Genomic DNA, 21,498 nt, shown 5'->3' on the forward strand with positions numbered 1-21,498 from the left:
TGCGATGTACCGACGATATCTTATCTCTGTTAGGTTAGAATAAATTTTTCACCAGCTTGGACTTACTTAAATGCTTTTACCAGATACCATTACCTAAGTGATTGTACCTCATACTCCGTTTTCAGCACACTCAGGGGACATTATCAATTTTTTACGTATGCCTCCGGCTTACGTTGAGCCCCAATTACAATATAGTGTTTGGAGACTTTTAGGGGATAACCTACATGCCTATATGGATGATCTTGTTGTAATCTTTTCTAATACCTTAGAAGTACATTCACATAAAGTAGAGCTAGTGCTACAGAGACAAAGACAAATAATCTCAGAGTAAAATATCTAAATGTGAGTTTTTTTAAAACCGAACATGTTTATCTAGGTTTTATGTGTCTGGTCAAGGTCTTAAAAGTAGTCCATGGTAAGGTGTCGGCTATTCATAACTTTCCTGGTACTTATTAACGTAAAAGGGGGATACAGCACTTTTGCGCTGTAGTGGGTATTACAATCGTATGTAAATATGTAAACTCTTCAATCATGACAGCTCCTTTAACAGATCTTACGAAGAAGAGCGTAGATTTATTATGGTCTGAAAAGCATCAACAGGCGTTCGATATCTTAAAAGCGGAAAATGCAGCTTACCTAACTTAAAAATCCCTGATTTAAATAAGGAATTTTTTTTTATCGCAACAGACGCCTCAGACCAAGGGGTAAGAGGGATACTACTTCAGCAATATGATAAACAGTTCTTCCCTATAGCTTTTTATTCACGTAAACTAAAGCCCTCTGAAAGTAAATATGCAGTAATAGGCAAGGAAGGGCTAGGTATTCTTTAAACACTAGTACATTTTAAGTTCATAATCTATGGCTATCCTGTAAAGTCCTTTACTGAACATGAGTCCTTTACCGAGTTTTTCAAAGGCTTTAATCACAGTCCAAAAGGAACTCGGTGACAAATGATCATTCAGTTTATTGGAGCCAAGATAAGATATCTACCTGGGAAAGCAAATATCATAGCTGACGCATTATCCCGCAATCCCGCACCATACTGCAAAGAACCATTAATTAGACAAAAAAATATAGAAACATCCGTGCCTATTGTTAAAACCGTATCTAAACAAGAAAATTCCTTAACCCAAGAGATCGCGAGCATTGAATATCTGGGTTGGAGCGCAGAACTGTTACAAACTGAACAAAGCAAGAGTCAACAGACATAACCCAAACAATAAACACTTCGAATGGAAACAGAGTCAGCAGCAATAAACACCAAACAATAAACACTTCGAAACGGAAACAGGGTCAGTGGCTAAGCAAAAACAATAAACACTTTTTGAGCAGAAAACCCTAAAAGCAAAAGTACATTTAAAGTATGTGTATCAGAATAATGTAATCAAATGTAATATTATATGTAGGTCTGTGACGAGGAAAACCCGAAGAACACAGCAGATGACTAACGACCAGGTAGTAGTAATAATCTCTTTCATACCAATCGTCATAAACTGGTTGCATTCTGTCATCCAGGGTTCCCTACTATGTCACAGAAAGCCAAATCACTGTTTTTTTTTACTGGCCTACAATGCTTACAGATATAAAAAAGCACATAACTGATTGTAACACGTGTCATGAAAACAAGGACAAACTAAGACACCTGTCAGTTAAGGGCCTATCCTGTGCCAAATCAATCCTTGAAAGAATATACTTAGAATTATTAACAGAGTTACGAGTCTGACAGAGGGAATAAACACTTCTTAGTGTTAATAGTTCCTTGACACGTTATATAGAATTAATAAAGCACTAAAAAACAAAACACCGCAATTGAGTGCATTAGGAATATTTATGAGTGCTAAATCAGTAAACATGGAAATTCAAACACATGATAATCTGACTCGGGTGGTGTAAATCAATAATAATCTCCATAACACGTAGTGTGAATTCCTTTCCATTAAGAAAACCAATAATATATTTTATCACCCAGAGTCAATCGGTTTGGTAGAATAACGGATAATTAAATAGGAAGTGTCAATGTCTTACAAGTACAACTCGTGATATTGGATCCGAACTGGATTATAGCGGTTCTCGCGGTTTTAAATACCTTTATCATTCATATCTCGTATCTGTAGAAATGATACCGCAAGTAGCCTTATACGGTACGCCGCTGACACCAACACTTTTCCACATTCAAGCCACCATAATTTATCAAATATATATATATATAAATAAATATAAAAAAAAAAAAAAATAAGATAAATATGGATACAAGTGGATCAATATAATACACTCCGTAAGAAGTCGGAAGGGTTACAAATTATAAATAAAAAAGGAATCACGATAAAATAAATAAGCAAACGTAACCATTAAATATCCAAATATATATGCGTAAAGATTTGAACTCTAACTTAACGCTTTAGTAATGACAAATAAGCTAAAAGTTCAAACGCATATCAAAACCTACTGACATATTGTCTGTCCCGGTGATTTATATTCGTAGTCAATGAAAAAAAAAAAAATTAAATGAATAAAATAAATAAAATAAAATAAAAGAGATTTTAAAGTCAGGAAGTCTAGAAGTGAAAATGTTATCTATGAAATAACCTATATGAATCTTATACAGGGCTAATAATATATATAGAATTTTGGTATGGAAACCTTGTTTTCATATAGTTTGAATAAGATATTTAATTTAACATAATTACAATTATGCAGTTTTCCAACATGAAACTAATATATTGTTCAATTTTGGTACTGTTTTTTTTCAGACATTCTTCACATGTGGGTCGAGTATTAAAAACAGAAAAATTATCCTTAAAGTCGTATTTGTTACAGCCAAGTAAAACGTAACTCATAGCTGGATGAGAGCAATCTCCTGCCAAATGACGAAGTCATCATTGCTCGTATCAGCATTTGTTCCTTTTAACCTCAATAATCTGCTTACACAGGCTTCATCTCGCGATTGCAAAGCAGGGTTTGCTGGAGAAAGGAATGCTTAGCCCGAACTTCTCATGGGCAAGCAGAAGTTAGGTACAAATGTCTATCCGTATGCGCAATGCAACTTAGCTAAGGAGTTGCAATCATTTTAAAATTAATAACAAAATAAGCAAATAGAATTTCTATAACAACAAAATGAATAAATTTTTTTCTGAACCTCATAGACATTTAGAAGTATCAAGATATGTATAAGAAATATTTACTTGCAACATTAGCCTATTACAATTCAAGTAAAAAACATCATGGGAAAAATGTCACATTTTCTTGAAAAACCCCAAAGTTATTTAGAAAAATTAGTTACATAGTGGGTTTTTTTTCGTTGCATCTCCTACCTATTTAATAAAAAAGTTTAAAAAAAAAAAAAAAAAAAAAAAATTAAAAAAAATTTAACCTCAGAGGATGCGCACGAGAAAATTGAATATGAAACTTTTGTTAGGGCACATAGAATCATGATTAATATTCTCTTTGACTCTTATGCTGCCTGGCAATCTTACAAATAGCTCCATTTTCCACTTCTTTGTCTAGTAACTTACTACCAGTAATATCGAATTTTCTTTGAGATTCGTATTGATATCTATTTATTTTTTATAATTATGGATATTTTTACGAGTCATCATAGACCTGGATAGGTTCACTCATTGTTAATGCCATGGATAAAAAAGTTTGTACAGCTGACTCTTTTGAATTCCAAAATATCAGCGAATTCATGTGGGTTAAGTCTGGTCTAAATGGCTCTCTTGCCCTCCCTGTATTTGGATGTCGTCTGAATTTACTTTGCCCTTGTGACAAGTATAATTTCACTTGCAGGCTGATTAATGGAACCTGGTTACAGTATCCTCAAGTATGAGAGTTTCACATCGCAACTTCAAAAAATCGTTCGTCGCAGCGGACGACTACAGTCAAGTAACAACCGCCTACAATGTGAAAGGAATTTCATGGACTTCTTCGACCGACACCGTACCTCGTCGTTAATATCGTTTTCATACGGAACGCTCCAGCGGCTGTCGGAATCGACTACAAAAAGGGACATACTTCCGACAATTACGACCCGAAGGATATTCAACTCTACTTTGCTGGCGAAGGACTCGTGCTGGGATGATCTATTCATCGCGTAACGTAATCGTGTAGCTTAGGATGCAGAGAATAAGTATGAGCGCAAAAATAGAACGTTGGACCCGCCCCAGGCAAATTTTCCCCTGTTTTAAACCATTGAAAAAGGCCGTTCAATTGGCTATAGGTGGTTGTCTGGAACTGTGTAATGGACGAAAAGTTGTCGAAGCGCTAGTTAAAAGTGAAGTAGTATAACCTCGGTCATGTATCCTATATATATAAAGTATCATGTATCCTATATATAAATGATCATAAATAACAGAATCGAAATATATTTTTTGCGTGTACGCACTAGGAATCTATATATAATTGATCATAAATAACAGAGTCGAAATATATCTTTGGTGTACGCAATAGGAATCTCATATTATAAATGTCATAAATAACAGAAAATCTAAATATAATCTTTGCGGTACGCAATAGGAATCTATTTAAAGTGCACATATATTAATCATAATTATATGAATCCATATACATATGTATTAACAAATCAGGTAGCCTATAATCAATCTGTTACCTTTTATCTTACCAATATCTGCAGGTATTTATGAGTTAGTATATTGATTAATGAATCAGATACATAACAGTTAGCATAAAAATCAAATAACGAATCAATCAGCATAAAACATTAATAATTTTATCAATTCATATATGAAAGTTTTTTATCAGTTAAAAATATGATTTTTTATCATGTTAATCTTCATTCTATGCAATTGTCAGAGTACATAGTATTTTCTGTAGCATATGTATCTTAACTGAAATGAAGTGAAAAAACTTGTATTCATTATATATCCTGTGATCAATATTATTTACCAATATCATTGTTTTATATTTTATTACTTGAATCAATCATGTACACCATGAATTTTTATTTACTTATATATATATATATATATTCACATAGTGTCGTATCACTCCTATAAGTCAAATGCCAGTCCAGTTTGAGTAATATTCAGTAGTTGGTTTTGGTAGCTGACCGAGCTAATGTAAGTGTTTACATAATAAAAATATGGAATGTTAGTCCATATATATAAAAGATTGCTTGCAGGAATGTGATCGACTAGAGACGCTAAAGATGACGTATACAATAAGTATGTAGGCTAAGTTGACATGTCGTCATCTGTGGTCATTCATTTGTTTTGAAACAGTCCAAGCTCCCTGCTTGAGACAACTACCCCGACCTATTATTCAAACGGCCTACGTGATCTGTAGCGTGTCTCATTCGATTGTGTGTTCGTATGTAACTATGTCATCTGATAGTATGTTCATATGTTCGAACTACTGTCTGTTCCTTCATAACTTGTAACAGAGATGGTAGACAGGCAGAAGAGAGTTAGCTATCGTCATTAGAAGACCTGTACCTCTTTACCTAAGCTTTATCATGTAGAGGAATAGGATTAGCCATCATCATTGGCAGAAACGATCAAGCTATCGTTATTAGAAGACTTGTACAATCATATCTGATCTTCACCATGTAAAACTTCAGAAGAATATATAATTTTTTATACTTAGTGTTTTCTACAAGAACCTCACCGAACCATGAGTTTAACACATCGTCGTAAAGATAATACCGACTTCGTAAGTGATCTACAAAACCCCAGACACTCCATTGAAGATGGAAGTGCAATACCAACCGACTTAGCGTATAGATTATCGCTAGTCTAACATTACCTCATAGGGCGCCTTATCATACAAGGCACAAGCCCTAATATATGTATACAGTAGATCTTTAAGGGCATTACTACATTTTATGGTAAAATAAAAATATACAGCAATAGTTTTCAAATAATATTAAGTTTCATGAAATTCAACAATAACAATTTCTCTCTCTCTCTCTCTCTCTCTCTCTCTCTCTTCTCTCTCTCTCTCTCTCTCTCTCTCTCTCTCTCTCTCTCTCTCTCACGCATATTTATTTGTTTTGTAGTATAAATAAATGATTTACCTTATAACTATGTAATTTTCAAATATTAATAAGATTAGTAAAAAATGGTGATTCCCAGTCTTTTTATCCACTTGGAGGAAGGAGGGCGGGGGAGTAAATGACAGTTTGATATATGAATTGCGATGGGAAGGAGTCAGAGTCTAGGAGTTATTCTCTCTCTCTCTCTCTCTCTCTCTCTCTCTCTCCTCTCTCTGTCTCTATCTCTCTCTCTCTCTCTCTCTCTCTCTCTCTCCATTATTATTCACTCTGTCTCAGAAATGATTCATAATTTCAATCTTGATGGTCAGTATTATGATGTTGCCAGTAAATGCTCTCTCTCTCTCTCTCTCTTTCTGTGTGTGTGTGTGTGTGTGTTAATGGCTGTAGGTATATATTTTTAATGGTTAAATGTTTAAGATGAATAATACAACCTCAAAGATTATACGGCAATAGGTTTAGTACTGTTTTAGGTATATTTGAAGTAGGATGTTATTGATTGGGGTATCAAATTTGCGGTTATGTGAACTTTCAATGATAGGACCATCAATAACCCTTAAAACGCCGGACTGGACGTATTTTACGTCGACATTTTTGTCTCTCGGGTGCCGACTGGTCGTATTTTACGTCGACATACAAAAGTTTTTTTAAAAATTCGCGGAAAAATACTTTTAGGCCTACAGTCCAATTCTTGAATCACGCGCCTTGGGGGATGCTGGGAGTTCACAGATCAATGTGCTGTTTTTGTTTACAATCGTTACGCAGGCCGCGCAAAGTGCGAATTTTCTTTCTGCCGCACTAAAAAAGTATCTGTAACCACATCTCGGAGATTATTTAGTCACTTTGACAATAATTTTTGTACCATTTTAAATTAGCCGTTACATGGAGTATTACATATGTAAAATGTGCGAATTTTAATGTAGAATACAACAAAATAATACTCATGAGTTGTAGCTGTTTTATCAGTTTTGAGAGACTTTCATATACAAATAACGATAAGTGCCAAAATTTCAACCTTCGGTCAACTTTGACTCTACGAAATGGTCGAAAAAAAACGCAATTGTATAAGCTAAAACTCTTATATTTTAGTAATATTCAATCATTTACCTTAATTTTGCAACTAATTGGAAGTCTCTAGCACATATTTCAATTTATGGGGATTTATGAAAAACTTTTTCCTTACGTCCGTGCGTACATCTTCCGAAAAAAATCATACATGCGATTGTGGTAATGTTTGCACCATTTAAAATTAGCCATTACATAAGTTTTAAAATAAATAGGAAATGTGCGCAATTTCATGCACAATACAACTAAAAACCACCATGGTTGTAACTTTTATCAATTTTGAAATATTTTCATATAAAAAAATGATAAGTGACAAATTTTTAACCTTCGGTCAACTTTGACTCCCTACCGAAATGGTCGAAAAAACACAATTGTATGCTAAAATTGCTGTTATATTCTAGTAAATATTTCAAATCATTTACGCGTTCATTTTGCAACAAATTGGAAGTCTCCTAGCACAATATTTCGATTTTATGGTGAATTTATGAAAAAAATAACATTTTCTTTAAAACGCCGCAGTCGGGTAACTCTTTACGAAAAAATCATATAACGTGCGATTGTGGTAATGTTTGCACCATTTAAAATTAGCTGTTACATAAAGTTTATATATGAAAATGTGCGCAATTCTATGTAGAATACAACCAAAATAATTGAAGGTTGTAGCTTTTCTCATTTTTGAAATATTTGCATATAAATCACGATAAATAGAAAAAAACCACGTTCGGTCAACTTTGACTCTAACCGAAATGGTCGAAAAACGCAATTGTAAGCTAAAACTCTTACAGTCTAGTAATATTCAGTCATTTATCTTCATCTTGAAACAGATTTGAAGTCTCTAGCACAATATTTAGATTTATGGTGAATTTAAAAAAACAAACTTTCCTTCCCTCCGCGCGCGGATTCTCCGCCACAAATCTCCGAAGTGCGTACGTCCCACATTAGGCGGATATTTTGCTCTGTTTCATATTAGGCATTTCATAGAGTTTTATATATGAAAATGTGCGTAATTTCATGTAGAATAAAAAACAAAAAATATTTGAAGGTTGTAGCTTTTCTAATTTCCGAAAAAATTGCATATAAAAAAAAATATATAAAAAAATTAGACATTCAGTCAACTTTAACTCATCAGATATGGTCGAAAACTGCAATTGTAAGCTAATACTCTTACAGTATAGTAATATTCAATCATTTGTCTTCATTTTGAAAGAAATTGGAAGTCTCTAGGACAATATTTAGATTTATGGTGAATTTTTGAAAAAAATATTTGTTTACGTCCGCTCGTTACAAATTCATGCATTATTTTGTGATAATATTTTCTCTGTGTTGCTTTTATCGTTTTACAATGTGTTATATACCCAAATGATCGCAATTTAGTGTACATTACAACAAAAAAAAAGTTATTTGTTACCTTTAACCGTTTTGCGCACAGCGCGATTTGAATACAATCATATATCGCATTATTTATATATGATAATGATAATTTTTTTTCATTTCTGATGGTTGCATACTAAACTTCAGCCAATGGCAAAAAAAGGAGCCAAAAATGAACTCTTAATCTTGAAAACTAAGCACGCTGTGATTTTTTTAAAAAAATATTTTTTCCGCTTCCGCGCTCACTCCGAAACACCTCCGGCACACGGGAGACAATTTTTATTTTACCGCTTCGGCGTTTAAGGGATAAGTATTTTTTGTGGTGGTTTTAACTATTTGCAGGTTTTAACTATTCACGGGGGTGCCTGGTACACATCCCCTGCGAATACGGGGGGATACTGTATATATTCCAGAGAGAAATCCGCGAATATTTGAGACCGCGAATACAGGGGGGTTCAATGTACATAGAGATCACCATCTCCCCATCCCCCCCCCAAAAAAAAATTTTAAAATGAAAGTGTTCTTAATTTGAAAATTCAAAAAAAGCTTGCTACAAAGTTTGAAAAATAATACAAACTTCACTTTAGGAAAGTAGCTTATAAAAATCAAGGAAAAAATTCCTAGGTTGACAAGAAACTTGTGAGAAGCAAACTGAATTGCTTAATTAATGGCACTATCTTCATTAACAAAAAATACTGTAAAGAAGCCTTGGCTGTGTACTTACTAGTCAAACCCCCACTTATTTGTGGTTCAGCATTCATAGTTTCATCTACTCACGGATTTTTCTGAAGAACGTATCACCAAATTATTTACGGAAAATTCGCCTATTCGTGGCTTTTTTCATATAGCTATACTCACTAAATACTATATATTCATATATTTTTGTGACTAAATACATTTCTTATGATAAAACAATTAAAATAGGTAGTTATAAAAATTTTTAGAGGGGTCTCAAGTATTCACAGATTTTCCGTATTCACGGATGGCATTGGTTCCTATCCCATGTGAATACCGGGGGTTGACTGTATCCAATTTCAAACACTTCTTATTTGAAAAAATAGTACCCAAATCCATTTTAGTTGGTTTCTAAATGCCCCCTTTTTTAATAGCAGCAATAAAACTGAAATAATAAAACTATACAGACTACGGGAATCATTATCTAGTCAATATTACCTGAACAGTGGTGTTGTGTTGCTGTAACAGAAGGGTACGGATTCCTCTAGGTCCCTGGGAGGCAGTCCAAGGGATCATTTCTAATGGTGGATCAGCTGTTGTGGAAGAGACGCCACTGACACTGCTGCTAACTGATCTTGCAGCCAACAGAAGACCTAACAGAAGACTGTTTACAGCATGAATTGTCCCTGGTGCGTCCCTTGGTGCAGCATCTGCTGAGAGTACCTTAAAAAGCAGATATGAAGTGCAACACATTAACAATAGAAAAAATGTGAAAAGGGAGACTTTTTAGGTTGGCTGGAACAAATTATCCTGACTACCTTTATTTCTTAGGGGGATATTTGTTTCATATTTCGAATAAATCGTATTTCGAACATCCTTCTGGAACGGATAAAGTTCAAAGTCTGAGGTACTACTGTATATGCAAAAACTGGCTAAACCTTTGACACAAAATTTAGCTCACATGTCAAGGAAAATTTTGGGGAGAACATTATTAGGTGATTTTAAAGCAATGGAATGTTGCAAGTGTAATTCTAGTTGCCATATAAATAAATCAACTCAAAGACTTTTAGCAAAAAAGAAAAAAAATAACTGATTTTTTCTCTTTTATCATATAACCAAACCATCAACTTTTTCAATGCGTCAACTTTTTCAATATGTTACAATTCCCATATTTGTAATCCTTTCATTGACAAAAATGAAAAATTATATAAAATTAAAGGTATATTGTTTTGTAGATTTTAATACCATATAAATGATGTATGCCAAATAAAAAATATAAAGCCATTTTACCTACTAACCTACAGATACATATACAGGCGGTCCCCGGGTTACGACGGTTCCGGCTGACGACGTTCCGAGGTTACGACACTTTTTCTTAAATATTCAATGGAAAAAACCGTCCTGGGTTACGACGCTTGTTCCGAGGTTACGACGCTGACGCTTCCGACGCTCCGAGTTAACGACGCTTTTAAAAAACTCATACTATGATAAAAATCCTTTATAGTTTAGCACAGTATATTAATAAAAATAAGTTTCTGGTTAGATTACAACAAAAATTTTGAGGTTATGATGATTTTCGACACTTTTTATGTCGTATTTTTCTATGATTTTTAATGACGCCTCATATGCGGAACTAGTTTCCGAGCGAATGAATACATACTAGCTTGCGGTGCGCAAAGTTTACATATAACAGTCCAAAACCACAAATAATGAAAAAAATCATTGCTTGTTTCCAGTAATAATAACAAAACGAAGTTTCTGGTTAGATTACAACGAGAGAGAGGAGAGAGAGAGAGGAGAGGAGAGAGAGATAGAGAGAGAGAGAGAGAGAGAGAGAGAGAGAGAGAGAGAGAGAGAGAGAGAGAGAGAGAGAGAGGTGTCTTCCGACGCTCCGAGTTAAGGACAGAGAAGTGTTCGTTTCGTTAAACGGCCTCTGACTCATGCCAGTAAATGTTTTGTTGATACTAATAATATAAGCCTATTTAAAGATACGTTTACTTTAATTAGTCTATATGATACGTAAATAGTAATCACTGTTCTTGTAGCCTCAAGATTTGGCAAAATCGAAGTATCCAAAGAAAGAAAGGACATTACCCAGTACACTGGAACTTTGACATACGAATTTAATTTGTTCAGTTACCATCGTCGTATATCAAAACAGTTGTATCTCAAAGCATTTTTTCCCATTTAAAATAATGTAATATGTATTAATCCGTTCTAGCGGTATGAAACCACACCTAAACACAGCTAAATTACATATAATATACACAATTTATACACAAATAAACGATTAATAACACACATAATGATAAAATAACAGCAATGTGATAAATGATAATAAATGTTAATAAATCAATTAAAAAAAAGAAAGGAATTTTACTTACCACAACGAAAGATGACGTGAGGCCAGCAGGGGAGGAGGTAGGGAAGGGTGGCAGGGAACGATTGTTGTTCTCTTTTTATTTACGTATGTACACTAATAACTACGTAATAAACACAAATGAAATAACATTGCTAAACTAATTTTTATTTTTTATTTTAATCAGTTTGTAGTTTAGAAATAATGGTGATGCCTTTGGAAGGTTTTATGCTTTGCTATAATTTCATGTTTTGCTTCCATCGAAATCATTTTCTTGGGTTTTTTCTTATCACCTGCTTTGTCTTTAGCTTTGAGACCCATGGTTAATAATAAAATAGCCAAATAACACGAAAAATAGGCGCAAATACAACGAACTAAACAACGACGTGTTAACATGCAGCACCAACAAACAAACAGACTGAACGCCATTTATCGGTCGCCTATACAACTAACAACTCATCGCAAAATCGTATCTCAAATACTTCGTTGTATATCAAAGCTTATATTTTCGCAAATTTTCTGTTGTATCTCAAAACATTCGTATATTAGGGCAATCGTATGTCAAAGTTCCAGTGTAATTAGAGAGAGAGAGAGAGAGAGAGAGAGAGAGAGAGAGAGAGGACGAAGAGAGACGAGAGAGAGAGAGAGAGAGAGACGCCTTGGCAACAATGGTCACCGTCTCGGGGATTGACGTAACATTTATTTTCTGAACAGATAGGACAGAGAAGTGTTCGTTTCATTAAACGGCCTCTGACTCATAGCAGGAAATGTTTTGTTGATACTAATATATAAGCCTATTTAAAGATACGTTTACTTTAATTAGTCTATATGATACTAAATAGTAATCAGCTGTTCTTGTAGCCCTCAAGATTTGGCAAAATCACTCCAGGTTGTACATAAAACTTCAAGAATGTAGTGTCACCAGAGGATTACAATAGCTTTTACCTTCAAGAACCAGCATTCTTTTATGAAAATAACTCCAGGTTGTACTAAAACTACAGGAAACAACATGTAGTGTAACAAAGATTACAAGTAAGGTTTTTATAACTTTTTATTAGTTTAAGACATATTTCCAAGCGTCGTTCCGGCTTACGACGATTTTCGGCTTACGACGCGTCTCAAGAACGGAACCCCCGTCGTAACCCGGGGACTGCCTGTATTCTATGCAAAATTAAAAAGAAATATATAAAATGATGGTAAAGGAGTCAGCCATCCATGTTTGTCTGCTGACTGAATAATATAACAACTGAATTGGAAAACCAATATTTCCTGCCTATACCTCCCCAGTTGCCAAGGCAGCTTGCAGTTGCCGTAAAACATAAATTGGAGATTTATCTATTTAATCATAAATTGGAGATTTAACTATCTAGTTGTTTTTTAATGTAAGCCTTTGGTTTCACAAGCTAGAAAAAGCAGTTGAATTACCACTTTTGGCACATGTGTCAAGGACTGTCCATCCCACTATAGAACAACTGGATAGAAGTAAAAGAATACAAACCACTCCCCTCATATAACAGTCTATGCAAGTTCATATGCGAAACACCTAAAATGCGAAGTATGCTCAGAATTAAAAATACTTTAACATAAGTGAATCAAGAGCAATGTATGCCAGCCTGTCTTTGAAAAGGAAGCAAAACAAAGCACATCTTGAAATATATGCCCAATCACACTATTCATAGCATAAGTTAGAAAGTAAATGTATACTACAGGCGGCCCACGGTTAGCGGCGCAATCACTTAGCGTCAAATCGGTTTTACGGCGGTCATCAAAAATATTAATTAAAAAATAAGGTATTTTAAGGTACGTATTTTTATGGCACAATTTTCGGTTAACAGCACTGCAAGCGCCTTTATGCCTAAGGAGTACATACATTTGTAGAAATACCGTTCAGACCATAGTAAAGGTTATGCAAATGATATTAAAAATCTTTATTGAGTTATTTCACAGGTATTAGGGTATACTATATGCCATATGACCATGACGCTGTTCTATACCACCGCCTGTCACTCTTCCGAAAATATCAAGTAAACAAGTGCAAATTTAATTAGCAATCGATGTGTCGATTTATAAATGTTCATGCTTTTATGTTTACAACGTGTATGAAAATGTATTACGTATAGGGTGTTTTTATTTCTGTACATAAATATGATACAAAGGCAGCTTTTGTAATTGCCCTCCACGTTATCAAAGAGGATGTTTTTTCATGTTCGTTCTTGTCTGCTGCTGCCTGCTGCTCTTCCAAAAATATAGTTAAAAAAGTGCAACTTTAGCGATCGATGTGTCAATTTTATAAATGTTCATGCTTTTATGTTTAAAATGTGTATGAAAATATATTACGTATTGGGTATTTTTATTTTTGTACATAAATATGATACAAAGGCAGCTTTTGGAACTGCCCTCCGTGTTATTAGAGGATATTTTTTCATGTTCGTTTTTGTCCACTACTGTTCCGAAAAATGCATTTACAAAGACATCACGTGGTTATATTTTATTAATTTGGGAGCTAATTATAACACATTTTTATTTGATTTCATAAGCAAGCAAATTGAGCTACGAGCTCGGCCATGGAACAAATTAAACTTGTAGGTCAAGTCACCACCGTACAAGGATTTTACTTCACAAGACACCCAAAGGATCAAAGGTAGGTTTTTTTTCACTTTACAGTATTTATAATACTATGATGTACTGTACAGTACTACAGTACAGTAAATTCTATAGTACTATATGTACTGCATAAATATAATTTTACTTATTGCGCCATTGCAGGATTACAGCACCGTGGACTGGTCTAGGGCGCTGTTAACCAGTCTAGTGCTCTGAAAGTGTGGTGGCCGTAGGCTTTAAAATCGCTTAGCATTGAAAATTGCTCTGTAAGCAGCCAGGAACGGAACCCCTGCCGCTAACCGAGGGTCACCTGTATAAGAAGACATGCATGGCTATATGGGTTTGTATTTTGATCTCATCTGAGCCTGTAACTAAGTATCTTAATACCCTATCCACTTTTGATCATTACTGCATGATCCTAGGGGAGTTACACAGTATTATTCATGATTCTCCAGCTGATCATTTTTGTATAATAGGGGACCTTAATTCTCACCCCACAAAACAATTTTATAATGAACTTACTCGCTTCTGTCAAAATCATGCTCTCCAAATTAGCGATGTTATGCTCCTCCCTCCCTCCTCTTATTCATATGTACATAATAGAGCGGACGCTATTACAACTTCCTGGTTGGACCACTGCATCACATCCCCACAACTTCATGATTCTATTATGACCTGCAATATTCGCTATGATCTTGCAACGGGCTACGATCACATCCCATTACAGGTGTCATTCAGTACCCCATCCCTCCCTACCGTGAACCCCCTAACTTCCCTACCGTGAACCCCCTAACTGATCGCCCACCAGCGGTAAACTGGGATTTTAAAAACCAACAGAAAACCAGGTACTTTAAGGTGACCACGGAAACCAGGTTGCGGTCAATAGTTCAACCGGCAGACGCCTTACTTTGTACTAACACAAATTGTAGAAATGACCACCACAAGAGGGATCTGAATGAATTCTATTCGAACATAATCTCCGCTTTGCTTGCTTCGGGCAGGACTGCCCACAGATTTCGTCAAGGTAATTCTCGTAATATACCTGGATGGAATGACTTGGTTAAAGATCTGTATACATACTCACGAGAAATGTTTTTACTGTGGAGGCAAAATGGTAGCCCTAGGGAAGGGCACACTGCATTGCTAATGAGACAGGCGAGAGCGCAGTTCAAACTTGCTCTTAAGCACTGCAGGTTATATGAAAAACAACTGAGAGCCGATGCAATGTCTAGAAACTTAGAATCTGGTGATTATCCTCGTCTTTGGAAAGATATCCAGTCTTTAAATCCCAAAACTAAAAAGCTATCACAGAGAGTAGGGGAAGCAGTCGGAGACGAAGCTATTGCAAGTATGTGGGGCGATCACTTCAGCAATATCCTGAATTGCATAAATGATCAAGATTCCCGAAGGAATGTAGATAACCTCCTTACTCACAACATTCAATTTCATTTTGCAGACAGTTTTACGCCAGGTAACATCAGCGATGCCATAAACAGCCTACCTAATAATAAATCGCCCGGCTGTGATGGTCTTCCTGCAGAGGCCTTCAAACTCTGCCATCCGATAATTTACATTTTGCTAGCTGCCCTATTCAATGCGTGCATAATTCACCGGTTTCTTCCAGACTCCCTACTCTTAGTTCACCTGATACCATTAATCAAAAACAAGCTAAAGGATGCAGCTGACCCTGGCAACTACCAGCCGATTGCAATCACAACGATCGCATCGAAGATACTTGAGTCTGTTCTTCTAGTGAGACTTCTCCCCTTTCTACACACCACTGAAAACCAGTTCGGGTTTAAAGCAAACCACTCAACCGACACCTGCATCTACATACTGAAAGAATTGCTGAACTACTACCTATCATCAGCCTCTCCTATTTTCCTTTGTTTTGTAGATGTGAGAAAAGCATTTGACAGTAAACTACCTGAAGCTCTTCCTGAAGCTGCATAAAAGGGGCACACCCCTATATCTAATTGGCATTTTACATTGCTGGTTCTCCACACAGCAATTCTGTGTCAAATGGGGAAACGTATTATCTTACACCTTCAGCTCCCTAAACGGGCTTCGGCAAGGGGGCATTCTCTCTCCATACCTCTTTAATACGTACACAGATGCCTTGAACGTCAAACTGAACTCGCTCCCAATTGGATGCACTGTCAATGAAACAACTATAAACAACCTCTGTTACGCCGACGATATGGTTCTGATTTCCCCATCAGTGCAAGGTCTCCAACGACTCATCGACACTTGCCGCCAATATGCAGAGGAATTTGATATAATCTACAACGAAACCAAGACCCAGTGCATGTCGCTGCTCCCGAGATCGCTTAAGCATATTGCAGAACCTCAAATTTTCCTTGGAAACCATCGGCTGGAATTTGTGCACGAATTTCCATATTTGGGTCACATTATCACCGACGACCTAAAAGATACGGCAGACATTGAACAGAGGCGTCGTAAACTATGTGCAGCAGGCAACATGATTGCAAGGAGGTTTGCCTTCTGTCACCGATACGTGAAACTGCTGCTATTCCACTCGTACTGCTACAGTATCTATGGGTGTTCCCTCTGGACGAACTATACCCGAGAGACCATGCGACGCATCACTGTTGTGCACAATGACATTCTGAGACGCCTCACAAACACTCCCCGCTACCACTCCGTCACACAGATGTTCATAGAAAACCACCTGGACAATTTAAAAATCATTGTTAGGCGAACAATGTCCAGTCTGGTAACCCGAGTGAGAAACAGCAGCAACTCGCTCATACAAAGCATCCTAAGGAGTGAAGCAAGAAGAAAATCAAAATTGTGGGAAAGATGGGAAAATGAGGCCTTTGTCCACTAAAGGACTTAATCTCTGTATTGGCAAGATGTCATCTGCAGTTTTTGTCATTTTTACATTTATTGCTGATATTTTAATTTTTCATTATTACTGTGATTACTATCAAGTTAAAGTCTTATTTACATTTAATTTATGTATTAAGCCCTCTGGACCTGACTACTGTAACCACCTAAGGTCTCTAGTTGAAATTTGAGTTATATAATATGTGCACCATCTGTTATTACTCTCAATGCATATTTTTTTTTTTTCACCAATATTATTACTGTTATTACCAGTATGATGATTACTAGCTTTTATGCTACCTCAGCTACCTTGTGGATAAGTGCCGATTATTCATTTTCTTTTTCTATTTTATCATGTCACATGTATCTAGATTGTGTATGCTACTGTCTGTATATTGTATATTCAATGTATATGGCCCCGAGCCGAAATAAAGCATATTATTATTATTATTATTATTATTATAAACCTCTTTTTCTCTATCCTCTGTTTCAAATATTTTTCTTATAAGTTATGCACTATGCTCTCAGTAATGAAACAAACCTCAATACAAAATGTAATATATATTGTAACAAAAATTTAACCATGAAAAAGGTAGTTTAAATAGAAAAGTGCAAAATTAAATTAAATTTACTAACATTTACAGCATTTTGAATGACTGGAGTTATCACTACAGATTATGCTGCAGCAGTTTACCAAAACCACTAAAATTATATCTATAGACACTTCTAAGACTCATCACTGAATTTACTCTTCAATGAAAATAAAAACTGGAGCAAAAAAGAGTAAACGCAGGATAGCAGTGGTGAAAGACTAGGGAAACTGTAGAAACCCAAAAGACAGAGGGACACGGTAAAAAAAATTTAATACTGCTTATAAAGCAATACACAAGTGGTGTAGACTGCAACCTGTACAGAGTAAGGGGTTACCACAGTCAAATTTCATTGGAAACAGCTGATCCAATTTACCTTTTTGAACAAAAAGGCACACACTAGAATTAGGAATTTGATATTGTAATTAATAATACCAACTTGAGCCAGTTCATCTTAAAATTGTTTGCTTTATGTTGCTTGAGTAGAAATAGGCCACGAAACACAGTTGATCTTCAAAGAAACAAGGATCTTGAAAGGTGAATGTGCAAGAAATCTCCTTTAGAACAATAATCTATAAATCCATCAAGACATGATATGGAGGAAAAATAGTTTAGGAGCTGTAAAGAATTTTGTTAATACTATAAGATACCGTAATAACTTTTAATGGAAGTACTGTAAAATTTCCTTTAAAAGTGAAGCAGACCTGACAGGAATTCTTAGTAAATTTTTCATGCCAAAACAGTGAGCAATTTACAGGCTCTGGAATGACCTAGGACCCACTGATGATCAGCAAAAAGAATTAGTAATTGGTAAGTACCTTACAGTGTCCAATACTGAACTATATTAAGCTTTCCTTCCTCTTTCTTACTATTAGTACTAATACTAAATAAAACAAATATTTCTAGATCTTCATACATCTGTTCCAAAGGATTTGAGTTGAAAATTGAAGGCAAAGAAGTTGGACAATTAGACATTCAACTAGTATAAGAACAAAGGAAAGAAAATAAGTAAAAGACAAATGACACAGCTAGAGGGTAAAAATGATGTTACAGAGAACCTTTAGTACCATCTACAACAACACTCTTGAAGCATCACATATGGTTACATGAAAAGCTAATTCTTTCTATTAATTACATAATTTTAACATCACTTACATCTTCTTGTGCCCTTAACAAGCCCCAGATAATTGCTTGAACTTGGCTAACTCTTTGGTAAAACAAATCAGCATGTGTCAGTTTGCCAGAGGGAGCTTCATTACGATCTGCAAGTACATGTCTGAAAAAGAAAAAAAACTGATATCTTCTAATAGTATCCTTTTCATTACATCAACACAACATTCACAGTGCTTTACCTCATACATATAAGCATAGCGCTCTCACCAAGATTTTAATATGTTTAGTTAAATATAAAAATAAATTTTCTTCAGACAAATTTAATTTCTTTAGTCACCAAAGCCTAGCTGCCAACTTGTCATCAAGTAGCTCCTGTAGATACATTCTGAAGAAAAGATATGACTCACCAAAGCCTAGGTATGCATCCAAACCATATATCCTGCTAAAGATATTTACCAATATTGTACATATGCTGATTGGTATTAAAAAAAGTTATTGTATCATTTACTTATAAATTTTTAACAACAATCCCATCAATCCAATATCGTTTGTTTGTATGGTGTTTTTATGCTGCATGGAACCAGTGGTTATTCAGCAATGGGACCAACGGCTTTATGTGACTTTCGAACCATGTCGAGAGTGAACTTCTATCACCAGAAATACAGGCAGTCCCCGGGTTACGACGGGGGTTCCGTTCTTGAGACGCGTAGCAAGCCGGAACATCGTAAAAAATCCTAGGAAAACCTTACTTTTAATGCTTTGGGTGCATTGAAAACTATGTAAACTGCATTCTTATGGCATTTTTCATAAAAAAAACCCTTCAAATATTGATTATTTTGCATTTTTAGTGTCATATTTCATCTGCCAGATGAGTGTTGTAGGCGTCGTAACCCTGGAACATGCGTCATAACCCTGGAAATAATGTCTGGTGAATATAATTGATATCTTCTAATCGTATCCTTTTCATTACATCAACACAACATTCACAGTGCTTTACCCCATACATATAAGCATAGCTTTCTCACCAAGATTTTAATATGTTTAGTTAAATATAAATATAAATTTTCTTAAGACAAATTTAATTTCTATAGTCACCAAAGCCTAGCTGCCAACTTGTCATCAAGTAGCTCCTGTAGATACATTCTGAAGAAAAATACGACTCACCAAACCCAGGTATGCATCCAAACCACATATACTGCTAAAGATATTTACCAATACTGTATATATGCTGATTGGTATTAAAAAAAGTTATTGTATCATTTACTTATAAATTTTTAACAACAATCCCATCAATCCAATATTGTTTGTTTGTATGGTGTTTTTATGCTGCATGGAACCAGTGGTTATTCAGCAATGGGACCAACGGCTTTATGTGACTTTCGAACCATGTCGAGAGTGAACTTCTATCACCAGAAATACAGGTAGTCCCCGGGTTACGACGGGGGTTCCGTCCTTGAGACGCGTCGTAAGCCGGAACATTGTCAAAAATCCTAAGAAAACCTTACTTTTAATGCTTTGGGTGCATTGAAAACTATGTAAACTGCATTTTTATGGCATTTTTCATAAAAAAAAAACTTCAAATATTGATTATTTTGCATTTTTAGTGTCATATTTCATCTGCCAGATGAGTGTTGTAGGCGTTGTAACCCTGGAACATGCGCCATAACCCTGGAAATAATGTCTAGTGAATATAATTGAAAAGCGTTGTAACCTCGGAACGTCGTAAGCCGAGACCGTCGTAACCCGGGGACTGCCTGTACACATATCCACACCTCAATGGAATGCCCGAGACTCGAACTCGCGGCCACCGAGGTGGCAAGCCAAGACCGTACTGATCACGCTACTGCCTGAGTAGCTATTTATGTGAGGTTTACTTCTCCCAATGTAAGTGACTAGGAAAAGAGAAGGACTCTGTCCCAGCAAAGGGCTCTAAATGGACTGTTCCAATTAAAATTATATCACATCACTCCTTCCTCTATACAGCACAGGCATCAGTGTCCTGCTTACCACTCTTTTGAAGGGATAAAAATGTGGAATATGACAGGCCACTAACCTCCTTAAATCAAGACAAAATTTAGAACGCTGCAAGCGGGGGGCAATGACCTAGTACATATTTGGTGATTTACTGAATAAATCTTTCAGATGTACATACATATACATATATGCACAATTTTTTTACCCCCACAGCATAGCTGTTGTTTGTCCTCAAAGGAGATACCTTATAGTCCTATCAGGGGCTCCATAGGACAGAACAACCAATAAGAAGGAGGCTAACCAACTAAAGGCAGGGGACCCTTTTTCCCAGCCTACCAGTACTACAGGCAATCCCCAGGTTACATCTTTTTGGACTGATGGTGCTAGTTCACGGCGCCATTAATGCAGATTTTTCGGTACCGAAGTGGATTTACGCTTTACAGTGCCATAACCCAGATCTACAGAGCTGTAAGTGCTATTTATTCCCATTATAATTATGATGCTCTGGGTTACAACTATTTTTGGCTTAAGGCAACCTGCAAGGGACGGAACCCGTACTGTAAATCGAGGACTACCTGTAATTACATGGTATTACTATTCACCCTTCTCACACACATGGGGCAACAGTCAATGAATTGGTCAAGTTTGTTGTTACTCTTTTCTTCTTTTGTAGTGACTTATCACCGAGATGTTGCAATTATCTGTTGAGGAAATTCAAGTGCAAAGTCTCAAAGCTCCCTGCAAATTATCATAATTTTATCAATTTCTCTCAGCTGACCCAAATTATGAAATTTTGTTTCTACCAGTGCAGAGACTTGATAGGCCAATAGATTATAGTATGTTCTCTCACTTCCTTCTTTTTTATCCCTTTTTAAATAGCAATAAATTAA

General features: G+C 35.7%; 1 protein-coding gene across 1 annotated transcript in view; it reads right to left on the reverse strand.

Moving 5' to 3' along the window:
• The window catches only part of LOC135211075 (nuclear pore complex protein Nup133-like), a 255,460-nt gene that overhangs the window by 61,533 nt on the left and 172,429 nt on the right, over positions 1–21,498 (reverse strand). The window contains exons 14-15 of the mRNA XM_064244133.1: positions 18,677–18,797; positions 9,617–9,841 (exon numbers count right to left, since the gene is read on the reverse strand). Coding sequence (XP_064100203.1) covers positions 9,617–9,841; positions 18,677–18,797 — 346 coding nt within the window. The remainder of the gene's footprint in view (positions 1–9,616; positions 9,842–18,676; positions 18,798–21,498) is intronic.

Source organism: Macrobrachium nipponense, chromosome 4 (assembly GCF_015104395.2).
Source record: "Macrobrachium nipponense isolate FS-2020 chromosome 4, ASM1510439v2, whole genome shotgun sequence".
Classification (NCBI taxonomy): Eukaryota; Metazoa; Arthropoda; class Malacostraca; order Decapoda; family Palaemonidae; genus Macrobrachium; species Macrobrachium nipponense.